At 36.8% G+C, this 17,186-nt stretch overlaps 1 protein-coding gene across 5 annotated transcripts in view; it reads left to right on the forward strand.

The window, feature by feature from the left end:
* The window catches only part of epha3 (eph receptor A3), a 214,022-nt gene that overhangs the window by 102,686 nt on the left and 94,150 nt on the right, over positions 1-17,186 (forward strand). For 3 of the 5 annotated variants that reach the window (XM_028799857.2, XM_028799853.2, XM_028799854.2), the window contains exons 4-5: positions 2,268-2,423; positions 15,524-15,865. In XM_028799857.2, the coding sequence (XP_028655690.1) occupies positions 2,268-2,423; positions 15,524-15,865 (498 nt within the window). The remainder of the gene's footprint in view (positions 1-2,267; positions 2,424-15,523; positions 15,866-17,186) is intronic. The other 2 variants (XM_028799855.2, XM_028799856.2) reach the window with 1 other exon arrangement.

Genomic DNA, 17,186 nt, shown 5'->3' on the forward strand with positions numbered 1-17,186 from the left:
ATGAATAAACTTTTTAAAATAATGTCCAACTTGCATATAGGAAAAAATAGTGTATTGGTGGGAAAACATATGAAAAGATGCATAAATATCTTTATAAAGATCACTAAAGGATTCTATACCTAACCACTTTCATAAGATAGAAACTAAATAAGTTACAGAAGGTTGGAATGTATTATATACAAGTACAGCTGGTCAAAGCATTCCTGCATTAAAGATGTTCTACTGTGGTACAGAATCTGATGTGACTGGTGGATAATGGGATTGCTTATATATTGATGGTATTGATAATTAACAGGAAAGCAAAGCAAGGTATACACTGAGGATTTTGAGCACAGTTTCATTTCTATGTAAAGCAAGTAGGGCTCCAGTGATGTCTGGCCCCTTCCAAAGTCCCTATATACATATGTGTGTATGTATGACTGCAGCCCAATACAACATTCTGTTTTAGGTCTGTGTTTAGCAGGCTATGAACTGAGAATTTTTTCTTCCAGGTGCTTTCAGGTGTTCTAGAGTAGATCTTTCAGGTTAACATTAATGCTGCTGATAAAGAAAAGCACAGATCAGAATTTTAGGTGATCTAAGTGGCGAAAATGTACATGAGGACATCAGTGGAAATTAAAGGGAAATGTATTTAGGACTGGAGGCGAGAAGCACTTCTTTACACAAAGAGTTGTGAAAATCTTGAACAGACTACCGAAACATGTAGTTGAAGCAGAAAACTTGATGACCTATAAGAAGATTCTGGATGAGATATTGGTATAGCTTGGCTATTAGCTAAGCAAACCATCTTGAAGGACTAAATGGTCTCCTCTCGTTTGTCAAATTTCTCATGATATTATGCACTTCTTTTAATTTTATCTTGCAGCACAGAATAATATAGTAGTTGCATCTTTCAATGTACACTGGTGTAAGAAACCAAACAGCATGTATAAATACTATATATTATCCATTTATTGTAAAAAGAACAACAATTTGGATCTGTAGCTGCCAAACGTAAGACAGAGAAATATTACAAAATGTTCCATTGAACTTTAAATGGGATAGAAAGGGGTTTTGCATTCAAACAACATAACTAAGTGGCCTTACATGAATTAGAGATTTGCCTTAGAGGATGAATATTAGCAAGATTCAATAACACAGGTCTACAAAAAAATATTTTTTGTTTGCTACTGGGAACTTCTGACCAGTTCTTTGTTAAGTTTTTCACATTGATTTCATATGTGAAATCGGAATTAAGCTAGTACATCAGGTTTTTGAGATACATATCATTGATGTTTTGACACGTTTGAATATTAATATATCAAGACAATATCTGGAATTTGAACTCTGTCCCACCAAAATTGTTTTGATGTGTTTATTCTGAAAACAAACCAGAAGACGATACCAGCATGTTCTCCACAAGCTCAGCATAACTCTCTGCTCTGTGACTGCCAAGAAAATTCTGGACAGCCTGCATGAATGCCCATGCTGCTGATTCAGTGGGCTTCAGTTCCCTTTTGAACTCATCATCAGGCATCAGTTCATGGATTTCAGGACCAACAAAAACAGCTTCCTTTTTTTTGGCTTCACTTTTCTCGAGACCAAACTTATTTCTTAAATGCTTAAATTCATTGACGTTTCTGTTCATTGCCTTGACAGAATTTTCAAAGTAATGGTGAATCTAATGAACAAAATGTCCTGAAATGCAATGTTATGTTAAGAAAACAGTAAAACCGACTACCTACTGCAGCATCAAGTCTGAGTTGTGTCATTATGCTTAAGAGTCATATAAGAATTGGTAATTAATAACAAATATTTTTTCCGCAAATTAAAAATGAATAATTTTTAAATAAAATTAATAATGACAAGGTAAACAACTTACAGCTGTTAGCAGCGTGTGGCATCCCTAGTAGAATTACTGGTATTTATCAAAATGGTTATCCATGTTTACTGTCAGTCACCCTAGTTGTCCAAGACCTGGGACATTATAACTAAAAAATGGGACGTGCTTGACGAAAACGGTTTTCAGATTTACAGTCGAGCAAGTGAAATTCGTTAAAGAACAGGTGAAAGAATCCCAGTAGCAAAATGCTTGTTGACCAATGTAATTTACAAAATAGCAAGATGCAGTGCAAACACAGGTCCACTGCTGTCCCATTTGATATATTACTGTTGATGTCTACTTCCTGTAATTCTATTTTGAGTGCAGTTGTTTCAATTAAACAGATTAACCTTCACACTTGTTTAAGTTTTTGGTATAACTACCATCCTTGATCTTCTATTTACAGTTTGTAGACCTGGCTTCTACAAATCCTTCTCTGGGAATATGAAATGTGCCAAGTGTCCTCCACACAGTTACAGCCATGAAGAAGGAGCCGTGCATTGCAAGTGTGAAAAGAACTACTTCCGAGCACTGAAGGACCCAGCCTCCATGGCTTGCACAAGTAGGTACCCACTTCCCTTCCTTCTCCCAACTCCACCTACACCAGTAATTTTTGCAGGGAATGGCAAAATTAAAGTGATTCATTAAAATAATAAGGAAAAAATAAGTTTGTTACTCACATGCAAGTCTGACCAGGTCTGCATATCTTAAGTTAACGTTAAGAATGAAAGTGTTTAACAAAGCTACTTGTACAACAGAATGCATTCTTGTAACTTTTCTTTTTATACATAAGAATGCATTAATGGTGGATGATTATTTTAGACAAAAAGTTGCCTGTATGATAAGGGCTTTGGTGTTTACAATAAATATATGCACCTTTGTCTTCTCTCAGTGGTCGGCTCTTCTTTACAATTTGTGTAAACTGCACTCAACAGGAGGACTGTAATTATGTCAGGCTGACAAGTCAGCAAACCTGGGCAACTTGTATGAGGAAATAGAAAGTGAGATTATCATGGGGGTGTATTTGGCTTTAAAAAAACTGCTTGTTTTCTTCTGTTTCCACACCATTCTGATAAATTGGTATAACTGTATAAAGTCATACCACGTTAAAAATGATGAGCTGGCAGAACATTTAATGTTCCAGTATTTTTCTGTTGTGCACTTATGATAATTTGTGAAAATAAAGAAGAGTGTAATAATTGATACAGCAACATCTAGGGTTTTTCTGGAAAATGTACAAAACCTAAAAGCCTTCTGTTCTGGGGTATCCTTCTATGAATGCTCAGAATTCAGTACCTTTCAACTAACTTTAAGTTCTTTTTGAGTTCTGAAGTAATATCTTCATACTTACTTTTTTTCTTCTGCTATAATTCCTCAAATAAGTGAAAAGGCACATTAGAATTAATAAAGTACCTGTGTTCTGAAATGCAAGGCTTTCTAAATATGTCGCGAGTATTTTGTAAGTCTGCTTAAAGTGAGGGGGTGCTGAAAAAATCATGTACTTAGGTTTGGGAGAGGATGTAGTGGCTGGAAACAGGCCACAGACCCTGCTGCAATTCTGACCTAGCTATTGGATTTGTACTCTTGTTGGTGTTAACTGTTGCAGGAATCAGTGTTGGTCAAAGCCCTTATGGAACCCTAGGGAAATGTGTGTCCCTTTAGTTTCCAAAATGGTGCCCCTTGGTGTCCGTAGCATTGATAGAGGAGTGAAGTGGAAAGCTGAGGAGTGCACGGCTCTTGAGTTACATGAACAGCACCCCTTAACTTTAATCTGTGTTGTCTAATGGATTGACTGGCTCTGGCTAGAACACTCCCTACTTTCACCAATCCCTGCATTCACTAAAACTCCTAAAATTTGGTGACATGCAGCATACCTACTTATGAACTCCAGAGTAGACAGCCACATTGGGCAGTTTGCTAAGCAAATACATAGAAAATATTGCAAAGCAATGTCTGGTTTAACTAATCAGCAGCATGTCTAGGGGTTTGCATGTTAGGATAAATGGATTCTTGTGATCTCCTATCCTTCATCATTTTATTCTAGTATACAATTTTTTAAAATATCACTCTGTCCTCCAAAAACAATAATCAACAGCCTGTTCATTTAAACTTTTTAAAATTTACATGATATTCTTCATAAATATTTTTCAGTGGCTTTATCCACCACTGCTCCCTAATTTTCCTCCACATATTTTTCATGTAGAAGAGAACAGAGGATATTTTTTTGGGGTACCATATTCACCACACTTGGACAACCCTCTTGCTAGAATGTTTCTAGGTTTTTTTATTTTCACTTTAGGAAAACCATCTTCAGTTATCATCATTAGGGATTAATAGATCATCTAGAACTAACATCAAAGTTTTTTATCTATTATCAAATGTGGTAGTCAGTAACAACATGAGACTGATCTGCTTACTTTAATTTATTTATTTGTTTGTTTGTTTGTTTTCCCCAAGACCTATTGTTGGATGCTGCCCTTTCTGGTAGTCATTCAGGCTCCATATTGTCACTTTGTTCATTTTCCTTCCTCGCAAGGTTAGGGTGCTATTGGGGAGGTTGTTATTCTTTTATTTGCATATTTTCTGAAAACGTTTTTCCATCCATCCATCCATTATCCAACACGCCATATCCTAATACAGGGTCACAGGGGTCTGCTGAAGCCAATACGTTTTTTGATATTTTAGTTTATATATGATTATAATTTAAAAATAGATTGCAAAAAAAGATACATGGATTATACATTAAGCATGATACTCTATACAGGAAATGTTCAAGACTACTGTTGGGGTCTATATGTTCCCATATTTCCTATGTAGTTTTTGTACAGAAGTTATTTTCACATGATGAAGATACCCGGTAGATTTCTACATGTCCTCTGTAAAAAAATAAAACTATACACCCATAAGCCAGAAGGATTATATCTAACACCTAATGTGCAAAAACTCTGAACATTTAGTTGTAACTGGATGAGGGGTGGTTTAGACCAGCCTCTTAGTCTTTGAGTCAGTGATACTTTTACTTTGACAAGCAGGCTAGTACGGGGACATGACAAGTATTTCAGTTAGGGCTCAATGACAATATGATTTCTTTTTCAGAAATTTCAGAAAACAGCACCTGCCTTTACTTAATAACCACCATGGTTTCATCACTCCTCTTTTCTTAGTGTAATTCAGAACAGCAAGCAGAGTATACCATAGTATCTTTGATGTAAAGCCCTGAAGGAATGGTAATGTGCTCCAATCAGTCTGCACATCTTTGCTGCCCTCCTCTTTTCTCTTCAGGCGGAGCAGAAGTCTCCATAACTATGTGATGACCATTCAAAAGTATATGGAGTGTAATTAATTCACCTAGGCTACAGGAAATCAGCAATCCAAGGAGGATAGAATGTTCATTTCCAGTGGGCACTCATTGAACATTTATCTTTTAACATAGCTTGCAACGTATAAGACAAGTTCAGTTATTCTGTTAGTTAGGCTGATGAATTGCATTTCATAATCTGAGTTATCATAAAGACAGATGAAGATGAATGTGATATTAAATCCAATAAATGCTCATCCTGTATCCACACGCCTCAAATTCCTATGGTTAACAGATCATTTTTCATTAAACCCCAAGCACACACATGTAGAACAAAAGTATGAGGCAAGTGGTAAGTTCCTATTCATCCTACATTCCCCCAAACCAGAACTCCCCTTCCTTAATAGGGCACATCTTCCAACCAACTACACAAACAAACTGCAGGAGTAATGCGCATTATTATCTCCTCAAATCCCAATGCTCTAATTGTCAAGTCAAGTCAAGTTGGGGAGCATGCACTGGTACAGTGCGTTGCCGCACCCACCACACAACGAAACAACTCAGGATCCTGGTTGGCAACCCCCTAGGCAGACACGCGGTCCAGTCACACCCTCCGGAAATGACCCTCTATCTGCTGCAGCTAGGTGTTATGTAGGCGACCCCTTGGCCTGGTCCAGGCTTTTAGGTCCCCAACAATCAGGATCCTACGAGCTGGATCACCCTCGTGGAAATACGCAACATGGCCATAGTGCCATAACTGACGCTTCCTCACAATGCAGGTAATGTGCCTCATTCGGGACCCCATGAGCAACCGCTCATTTGACACAAAGTCAAACCAATGGTACCCAAGGATTTTCCGGAGAGACACTGTACTAAAGGAGTCTAGTCTTCGTCTCAGGTCACTGGATAGCATCCATGTCTCGCAACCATATAGTAAGACAGGAAGCACCAGGACTCTAAAGACTTGGACCTGCATCCTTTTGCATAGATATCAGGAGTGCCACACACCCCTTTCCAGCAACCTCATGACCCCCCATACTCTCCCAATCCATCTACTGACTTCATAGGAAGAGTCACCAGAGACAACACTCTCTCCACAGACAGACACACTGCTGATGGCTGTGCCCAAGAGGTCATTAAGGCCTGGATCTTGGTTTTTATCCAGGACACTCGCAAGCCCAAACACTCAGACTCCTCTGTCCTATGCTTGAAAATACTTTGCTTTGGTGTTCACTATGGAAAGATACTTTATATAAAGGAGAGGTAATAAGTTATGTCATCTGTCCTTGTTCAAACTGGTACAATATGGCACCAATTATACTTTTAAGTTGTGATTTGTTGTTTTGGAGGAAAATTATAAACAACGAAGTATAGACACAACTACAACCTTTTCATATGAAGCAAAGAAGATAATTAAATTTATATAATCTAACTGATAAATATAGGAGTATTCAATTCTGAACCAAATAATAGAATGCAAGTTAAATCCAGTTGTTAGCTAAATTATTTATGATGTCTTGGTTGGGGTTTGGCAATAAGACAAATTGTGTTTTCATTTTTTTTTATAAATAGCATTTTCATCTTCATTTCATTATTTACTCACCATTGCAGCCTCATCACTGCAGGTCTCAGCATGTAGCACTACACTTTGTTTCATTATGAGGGCTTACAAAATAACATTGGATTGCTGTACTAGTAAAGGCTGTCTGTGAAGCCACAATTATGTCTAGTTTATTTACTTTCCTCATAAAATCCAATAACATTAGAATTATTATTAGATGAATGAATGTGTTGGTCTTTATTTCTTCAAGAAAGTCTTTTGTGACAATAGAAAGCATATGTAATTAATAATAATAATAATAATAATAATAATAATAATAATAATAATAATAATAATAATAATAATAAGTTTTATCCATATGGCACCTAATTTCAAACCTAAGGTCATTTCATGAAAGAATGGATAAATGATATGTTATGTATTGAGGAACACAAGGCCACTCAACACACCATGGTCACAATGACCTCAAACAGGAATATTTTTGAGAAGTAGAAAGAGCACTTTGAGAAACTCCCACATTGTATGCCAGAGGAAGTAGTGCCAGAAATTTTGGCTTTGGGTCAATCTATGTGGCTGTGGTCATTTTTATAATTAAAACATTTTGTGGTGGTAAAAGATAAACATGGATGAGATCTGACAAGAAATACTGAAAGTGCTGGATATTGTGGGACAAACCCATCTCTTCAATTTTATGTTTTAAGGCAGAGTTAATGTCTTAAAATTGGCAGTGTTCAGGTGGTGGTCTCCATCATTAAAAATGTGGACAAGATTTTTTGTCCCAGTTACTGAGGAATCAGACTTCTTAACCTCCCTTATGCCAGAGTACTGAAACACAATGTGGATTCTATCCTGGTTGTGAAACAGTGGATTAACTCATTATGATTGAGGAATCATCAGAGACTGCCACTTCTGTCTATATCTGCTTACCACAAGTAGAAAAATCATATGACTGCATACCTTGTGGTATATTGGAAAAAATTCCATGGAGTGCCATGGCTGTGGCTGCATACCATTCAGCCTTAAAGGAGCAAGAGTTGTGTATGTGTTTGTTTGTGATTTTCATGGCCAGGCAATTAAAGCACAGCCTTAGTTTAGAGGGTATCTAGTTTGAGAAGCCTATGGCAGGAGTCATCAAATAGATTTAATCAAGGGACAAATTTTCACAGAAAAAATATTCTCTGATCTGAGCCGTATTAGTAGTTTATAATTAATGATGATCTGATCAATAGCTGATCAGGTTTTGCATTCTTTCAGTTTAATGATTTTTGCATCAGTGTCTTCCATGATGTCAATCTTTTTTTTCTTGTATCAACAAATTTCTAAAAATTAATGCCTAATCTAGTGAGTCTTTTTATTTATTTGAGTGAAGTATTTTGGTCATTGTAGCCAAGGTCAAAAATAAGTCATCTGTAACAAATTTAACTTTAAGTTGACTGTGATATTTCTCAGTACTCATGATACTCCAGAAACTTAATATGTCTATATCACCTGGAGTTTATCATTTTACCAGTATCAAAGGCCAACAGATTAATTAATTTCAATAATGTAATGACTTTAATACATTAATTAAAGGCTCAGGCATCAGGGACACCCCTTGAAGGGTTTAGAAGATTCCTAGAAGATATTGTCATTTATATATAACTTGGGGGTCCGGCCCCCTGCTCGCTTCACTTGCCAACCCCCATGCGATCACTACATGCTAGTCATTTCCCGTATCATGCTTTTCTTTTGGATAAACACGAATATAAACTCTGTCTTTGATATCTCTGTCTTTCGAAACTATTATCTCTGACAATTCATCACGTTGGTTTATTATATATGTGAGTGTGATCTTTCAGATTCATATAAGAAATCCAAGAAAACTTCTTTGTCCGTGTTTGTTTTTAAGATAAATTTCGGGTAAAGTGTAATACTTTTGGACGTATGGATTTGTATCCATTATTGGCTGTAGAATTTCTAGTATGTCCGATCATTTAACTCTTTCGATTCTATGTTGCATTGCTTCTCCGTGATCATAAATATAAACCTGAACGAATTGTGGTTTCTTTGAAATTAAACTTGTTGCGGGGCCACAAATTCTCATAGTATGTGGTCCTGAATCGTGTAAATGTACATTTTGAGCATTGAATCATAAGAATGCGAACAGATTATTGTAGATTCTAATATTTTACGTGTAGTGTTTGTGGATTTCACTTTCACCAAATAACAAATCTTTAATTTCTCAGGGATACGCCTCTTTATTGGGAAGAAACACTACTTTTCCCTGATGGCAACACGAATTAGACGATCTACAAATCTTCAACTTAAACTTTAAAACAGAACAATATCTACATACTTCTGTCATATCACCTATGTCCATTAAGAGTATTTGATCTCTTTTTGCTGTTCCGTTATTTCACCGAGTAATAATTTCTGTTTGTTAGCGCTAATGCAAACTTTACTATCAGTTTTTTGAGACTTTCAAATTTTAGTACTTTCATAATCTCTAACCTGCTCTGCATGTGTATCACGCCAACGTTTTTGAAACTCTTTACGACAGTCTACTTTGTCTTCTACTCTTTGTCTTTTATTTCCGCCCCCGCTTGGACCTGTTAGGTTTTCAGTTCTACTTGGTCCGGGCTGATTATAACTCCTTATTTTGCGAATTTGCAGATTATTATTGTTCTTTTTTGAATTCTTTTCTCTCCGACGCTTTTGGGTCTCTTTTCAATTCATTGCCCTTTCTTCTTCGCTTAGTCATTGACATTTCATTTAGAACATATAAAATTATTGTCCAGAAAAGGACTACATCGAAGTAAACGAACAGATTGTATGTCTTGTATTAAAATGAGGAAAACATAAAAATTTATAAGAGCAGAGAGCACAGGAACTGTGTCTGACAATAGCATTCACATGAATGAGAGGTGAGTGGACAGTGGGCGTGTTTAAATCTTTTGGCACAAAGTCTCGTCTCGTGGGACTTGAAATTATCTCTCTGAAAAATTATCTCTCATCCCAGGATTTTTTTATAAAATAGAGAGATTAGTATTCATTGAGAAAAAGAGATTTCTTTGGCCGTGAAACACAATATACTAAGACCACATTAAGAGTCATTAAAATATCAGTATTATTTATACAATATATAAGGCTAATTTGCAAGAATCATAGCAGATTATTTTAAAAAATCTTAACTTTCACTGCAGCAAATTCTACTATTAATCCTTGTAATCTAAACTTCCTGTTAGTTCCCTTTCAATGGAGATCATAGATAATCCATTAAATCTCTCTTGATTCATGGTTTGTCTTAAAACAATTAAACACAGAAGTTCCTTTTTAAGTCAAAGGCTCTTGAAAATAAAGATGTCCTAATATTATTTAACCATTTAATGTGCCCATTAAATATTTTAGTTCATCCTGTTCAGTATGCCTATGTGTATTTGACTAGCTTCCCTTTTAAGGTTTGATTGCTTTCTCAAAGCTGATTCTACCAGGAAAGGCTTTGGCTCATCTTGACTCTCTACTACAAAGAGCAGATTCAGAAGATGTATGGAGAAATGTGTATATAAAGTATGTGTGTATTGCATTCATTTTGTGTTTTATTGTAAGAACAAAAGAAATTGTAAATACAACGGTAAATCATTCATTCCTGTTATGTATAAAAACCATAACATATAAATTTGCACATCCTGACAGTTATCCCGCCTATTCAGTTAAATAGAACACATTATAAACTTTAAGAAGGTGTTACAAAAGGCTTTGTAATAAATGACTCCAGTGTACATTCAGATTTGATCTAATTTAAAACTCACTGATATTTTTCAGTAAGTGTTTTCGGTCTCAATAAGTGCTGTTAACATTGAACTTGAGCTGGCTGCTTTAAATGAATCCAGAAACATTTCCTTTTACTCCTGCTCCAGGTGATCCACTTCACATGGTCATATTTTTTTACTGGGAATAGCATTGCTTTATAGATTTCTTGATTCAGTTCATTCACTGGCTCTTTGAACCAAATTCTTTAACAATCTAAACTTCTTAATCTATCTATCTATCTATCTATCTATCTATCTATCTATCTATCTATCTATCTATCTATCTATCTATCTATCTATCTATCTATCTATCTATCTATCTATCTATCTATCTATCTATCTATCTATCACACATTTATTATATGTCTGTCTGTCTGTCTGTCTGTCTGTCCTTTATGTAACCCACTTGATCAAATGAAGGATTGTGGAAACTAAAGCCTGTTTGTTCTGGCTCTGCTGGAGATAGATAACTAATTTTTTTAGATGAACTGGGAGATACCTGCAAAAAGCAAATAAAAACAAACAAATAAAATATAAACAAATTAGCCAAAACCCAAATAAGAGACAAGAATCAAAGTCAAAAATCAGGAAAGACATAAATATCAATAGCAAAGAAAGTGTTTCTTTTTGTGTTTAAAGGATTTATCTGCAGATTGGTAAAGCTTGGTGTAAATGCTGACCTTTTATCCCATCGTGCCGATGATCTCAAAGTCACAACCCTGGAGACCATGCACTTAGTAGTGTGGGATGCAACCCTAAGGAGGGTTACGGAAAATGGAGTTCAATACAGAAAATGCCATAAGACCCTAAAATTCAGCTCTGATTATGACTCTGATCTAAAAACTTTGGGTTTATTTCAGAAACTAGCCTAAATATGGAACACTTATACAGGGCAACTTTAGACTTTCAAGTTAACCTAATATTCATTTTGTTTTTGACATGAGAGTAAATCCAAGGTACCTAAAGAAAATAAAACATAAAGAGACATATTGGGAACTCCACACAACAATGTCTGCTGTAGGGCTTTTGAGCTGTGAGTGCAGTATGCTAACCCTGAGATAATCTTGCTCTTTCTGTATTTCTCAGTTAGCATCTGAACATTTTTTTATTAATATTCATGAGTCTTTTGACTGTTTATGATGTCATGGGCATGTCATAGATTCAGTTCAATTCAATTTATCTTGTTAGTATTCTACTTCCATTTATAAGCCTAGCCTCCGGGTACAATATTAACCGCCTTAGTGTTGCATTTTCTCTCAAAAAAACATGTAAAAAGCATTGCATTTTTTTATAGAAAAAATACATTTTTTAAATAAATCTCATCTTTCTACTATAAAACGTGCAAAACACTAAAAAAACAAAGTCAGAAGTGTAAAATGTATAATAGTGATACAAATTATAATAAGAATGAATAATAACAATAATCATATGAAATTAATAATAATAATAATAATAATAATGGTGCTAATACCGTATATACTATCAAAATATGTCTTTTTTGTGGTATAACTTTGAACAGGAAAATTGCTTTGGTGTACGGTCAGTTACCCTACGCTGTTCAGCGTAACGTTTCATCTCAACAACAATACTTTCAGTCTTTGAGGTAAGTAAGTGGATCTTGGCTTTCAATGTTCACTTTTATTCTTGGCTCCCCCACAAAATCAAAATAAGGTAGTGCTGATTTAATTTAAGCAGGAACAACAGAAACTTTTGGATTTGTCAGAATCACTTTCGTTTTTACTGTCTGTTGCAATTTCACTGCCTGGAGAGAAGCTTCTGAAAGGCTACCCAAAACATTTGGCTCAAGTTAAACAAAAAGACAACATTACTAAATATAAACAAACATCCATCTATCCATCCATCCATCCATCCACCTTCATAACCAACATAACCAACATCCCTGCTGATCAGAGGCCCCTCAGCATCATTGCTTGTATCACTGTCAAGAGTGTGCAACACCTAAACTGCTGAAAAATGTTTCTTATGAGATGCCATTATATGGCTAGGAGAAGACGAGTCTACATCGTTGCTCCAGGCCTGATGCGTATGTAAGACACACCTATGCCATTGATAGAGTAATGCTGTTAACATTTTTGCAGCCTGAGTTAATCCTCGGGTCTAACGCTTACATGAGACAAGTCTATGCAGTTGCCCAAGTTACACTCAGGACTAACGCTTTTAGCACTGTTTTCACAGCCCAAGTGACACTCAGGTCTAATGCTAGGGAGGTTAAAAATTCAGTATCCTTATAAACAAACAAAATAAAATGAAACATAAGGCTCAACTCAAAAAATGCCATGGTAAATAAAAATGCATAAATAAGTTTTGTTCTCGGGTTCTTATTTGGCTTCCTCATGATAAGTTCAGCATTTATACTATGTAAATAAAATTATATGAACTTATTTCCCATTTTAGTCATTTGTCTCTTCTACAGTATGTGCAGGTTGAATTAGTATTTGTTCATTGTCCTATAAGATCTTCAGGTGGCAGATCATTGTAATCAGGGTATTAATGTATAATAGCCAACACAATTGTGGCAGACGGCTGGGGATAGCCTACCCAGCCGGGACGCCTGGAAGGTCCACGAGAGGGACAATACCAGCCCTGGGCCACGAGAGGGCAGCCGCCCTGGTCTGCATGGGGGCCACGGGAACAGAGCTGGGAAGCTCATCCCTGTTGGGGCCTGTGGCCACCGCCTGGGGGCGCCCGGATGATTATGGAACCCTGGATGGCAGCACTTCCACCACACTTGGAAGTGCTGCCGGAAGGAATTCCAGGGACACCCAGAGTGCTTTCGGGTGCTCATGCAGCACTTCCGCCACACCAGGAAGTGCCGCCGGAAAATCATCACAGAGCACCTGGAGCACATCCAGGTTGTTATAAAAAAGGCCACCTCCCTCCAGTAGACGAGCCGGAGTCGGGAGGAAGAAGTCAGAGCTTGGGAGGAGAGGAGTAAAGGCGGCAGAAGCATTGAGAGATTAAAGAGACTGGTTGATTTAGGCATCGTGGTGCTGTTTAGTATATAAAATAATAAACGTGTGTTTATGGACATTTGGTGTCTGTCTGTGCCTGGGGGTCTGTCTTTCCGCACAACCAATACCTTTGCTTTAATCAATAACATACATTTTTTATTTCATTACATAATGGGTTATCCAATTTATTGCTGAGGTTTCTCCTTGTGTTTTCATTCCTCTCCTCAATTCGGCTTACCCATTTGCTGTTTTGTGGTCATCAGACATTATAACTGCAGTCTCTTCAGCATTATTTTGCTGGCATGAGATATCTTGTACCATTCTGCAAGGTGACTTTCTTGGGAATTGACATACCTTTTCTAACTAGTTGTCCACAGAACTTTCTTCAATATCTACTGAGTCATTATGTCAGCAGGTTATTATAAAGCAACATAAAGCAACACAAAACAGAAGAAAATTAATGTAAGGAAGGGAAGTGTTCCAGCGGGGGAGCAGAATCTGCCCCTATTCATCAATGGACACCCGTGTACATTCTGTGTGTTTTTCCACTTTGTTTCAGTAAGAAGAATTTTGTTGCATCCTCAAACAACATTCAGCTAATGAAATCAGAGCCATGCTCAACATTCCAAGTGATCCACCATGAGTTAGACTTACATATCTCTGCTTTTTGGTTGATTGTTTAGAATAAATTTCTACAATGAAGGTATGAATGTTGAGCTGCAATAAATTGCAGTGTGAGTCTGCAATGGTGACAAAGCAGTAGGAAATTGCTGTAATAACTTTTGTACCGAGGATTTGTGGTGTTGTGTTCTATTCAGCATAGGTAATTATTGGACTGTTGTTTAATACAGAAGTTATTTAGATAATTTTAAGAATTGCTATGAGGAGTAAGCTGTTATTCAGAGCAAAATGTTTCAGAATAAGGTAGTGCTTTTCTTTTAGTTTAATTTTTCTTTTTCCTGGTGACATATAAAGAACAATAAAAAAGAGAACAGATATTTAGACATAATGATATTTTTTATTACAGTAGGTATGGTGCCTTGTAGCGCAGCATTTAAGCTGTCAGCAGTATTAAGCATGAATACATGGCCTCCCACAAATTTTATCTATTAGATGTCAAATCTGATTTGTCCGTTAGGTGTAACTGATGTAATTCTACAAAAGTAAAATACTAGGGGTAATGTATTTCTCAAGTTTAGCATGAAATTGCAGGATATTTTCTGGATCAATGATGTTATGCTGGGTTCTGCATATGATTTTGGTATATTTGTCACTGTATGGTTTTTGAGTGGGATACAGAAATAGGTTTATAATCTGGGCAGGACAGATTGGTGGAGGAGAAATAATACTCGCTGCTTAATTTAAGGAATTGTATTTAGCCTCTTGTATTTTGCTTAAATGAACTTGAGAAACTCGGTTTTTGTCTTGTTTAAAGGACAGTCTTCTGAGTTATTTTTTATTGCAATAGATTTGTATGTGGCAGCCTGAAGAAAGACCTTCTGTAACAAATGTTGGATTTTATTCAATTATTGCACCTTTTGTGGAGGCAGAGGAAATCTGTATGTGTAAAATTATTTGTACCTGATCGTGAAATGTTTCAGTACAGTTTTATATTTATATTAGGGTTGTCAAAGTTAATGCATGTGATTCATTTTCAAAGTTATTTTTCCTTAATAGTGGTAATCCATGCCTTATTCTAAGCCAATGGTTTTCAAACTGGGGACCGCCAACCTGGGTAATTTAACATTATTAAAAAAAAACAATTCCAATTGTATAGATTGTCTTTAAATTGGCTAGATTTTAAATAAACATACATGTAACCAGTGCTTGAACTGGGCTGGTAGTCACTTGAATCACTGGTTACTTATATATTAACCGGTATGTATTGTATGTGTATAGTTTCTATATATCAGCATGGGCTCCATCTATTCCCAGATCTCCAACACATTTTTTCTTGTTTGATGCTGATGATAAGAAGTTTCCCTTCATCATAATGCTGCATCACTTGAGAAGTTCTTCACTATGTATTTTCTTTATTTCTAGGACCACCCTCTGCTCCAAGGAATGTAATTTCCAACATCAATGAAACCTCTGTCATTTTGGACTGGAGCTGGCCTTTGGACACAGGAGGCCGTAAGGATGTGACCTTCAGTGTGGTGTGCAAGAAGTGTGGTTCCAACAACCGCCACTGTGAGCCATGCCGTGATGCTGTCCACTTCTTGCCTCAGCAAACAGGGCTATTCAACTCTACAGTCACCGTCACTGACCTTTTGGCTCATACCAACTATACGTTTGAGGTGGAGGCTTTCAATGGTGTTTCAGACTTGAGCTCTGGCCCTCGACTATTTGCTGCAGTCACCATCACCACCAATCAAGCCGGTAAGGGTGGGTCACCTCTTTAGTTCTTTTGCTCCAAAATATCCAAACGAAAGACTTTTAGCAGAGAACTGGTTACAATAAAAAATAAACACCTTTTACATTAGCAGCAAACTAAATTGTGCCAGGTTGAGGTTAGTGACAAGTAAGTTAGATCTGTCAGTCTCCCTCACTTTCATATGTCTAGCTGACTAACTATAAGAGCATACAGTCAAAGGTGATTTCGTTAATGATCTGGAAGCAGCAAAAAATGTTCTTATAGGTTCAGAAGAAATCAGCTATATCTTCTGTATCGTACAGATTGTATCTACCCAGTCATATACACCTAAGTACATTCATTCACACTTCATGAATCTTTGAGCTCTAGGGACACTGGAATGGAAAACAGAATTTCACAATGATCGACTATATTCATTTTTAGCATTTTAGTGAACTGCAATAAGGGGAGTCAGCAGAATCACCTGGAGAATGGCCTTTAAACTGGTGAACATTTTGATGATGATGATGTCTTGTACCAATTATAAAGACAATGACTTGAAAACATGAATAGCCACCAACTGTTCTCGTCTCTTCATTTGAAGAGGCATGATAAATAAAAGTAGCAGGACTAGAAAAAGGAAGAACTTGACATGTTGAGCATAGCCTACAGTATCTACCTCAGCCCAACAGTGGTATATCCACATGGTAGAGATTTTGGCTAGGGTAGCTAAAATAAAGAGAGCTCTATTGCTCAAAACCATGTGGAATGGGTAGAGTTGACAGGATTTACTCCATAGACATTCATTATGGGGAGAGACACACTCGGGCATTGTCTAGCCACTTGTCTCAGTCTAAATGCATTAACACTACTCTCTAATGACCTGGATTCCAATCTCTCAAGTCTAACTGAGTACTCTGACTTCCTGTCTATGATAGCCTGACTCCTTAGCTTTGATGGAATGCAGGTCACCATGGTCTGAACTATTGTCTTCAACCCGACTCAATCATTACCTGTCTCTAATCTTTGAGTCTTCTCTCTCTCTCCCAGTTTCTTAACCAATGCACTGACCTTCTCCCTCTGACCCGATACAGTGGCATCCAGACACTGATGACTCAGTCTTGGCCTACAGTTGTAAGTCAAGAGGACATGGAGTGCTCTGACTCTCACGTACTGGCACAAGTCACCTACTACTGATTGTTTTCTAGGCATGATGCTTCAGACAGCACAGCTGTTACTTTCATCTTTTGCTGTCTATCCACAGTGAGGGGTAGACACTTGGACGTCAGATAGTGCTGCATCTGTGTCTGATTGGGATCATCTTACCTTAATGTCTGGCTTCATTTGTCTGTT

This window comes from Erpetoichthys calabaricus, chromosome 4 (genome assembly GCF_900747795.2).
Source record: "Erpetoichthys calabaricus chromosome 4, fErpCal1.3, whole genome shotgun sequence".
Lineage (NCBI taxonomy): Eukaryota > Metazoa > Chordata > Cladistia > Polypteriformes > Polypteridae > Erpetoichthys > Erpetoichthys calabaricus.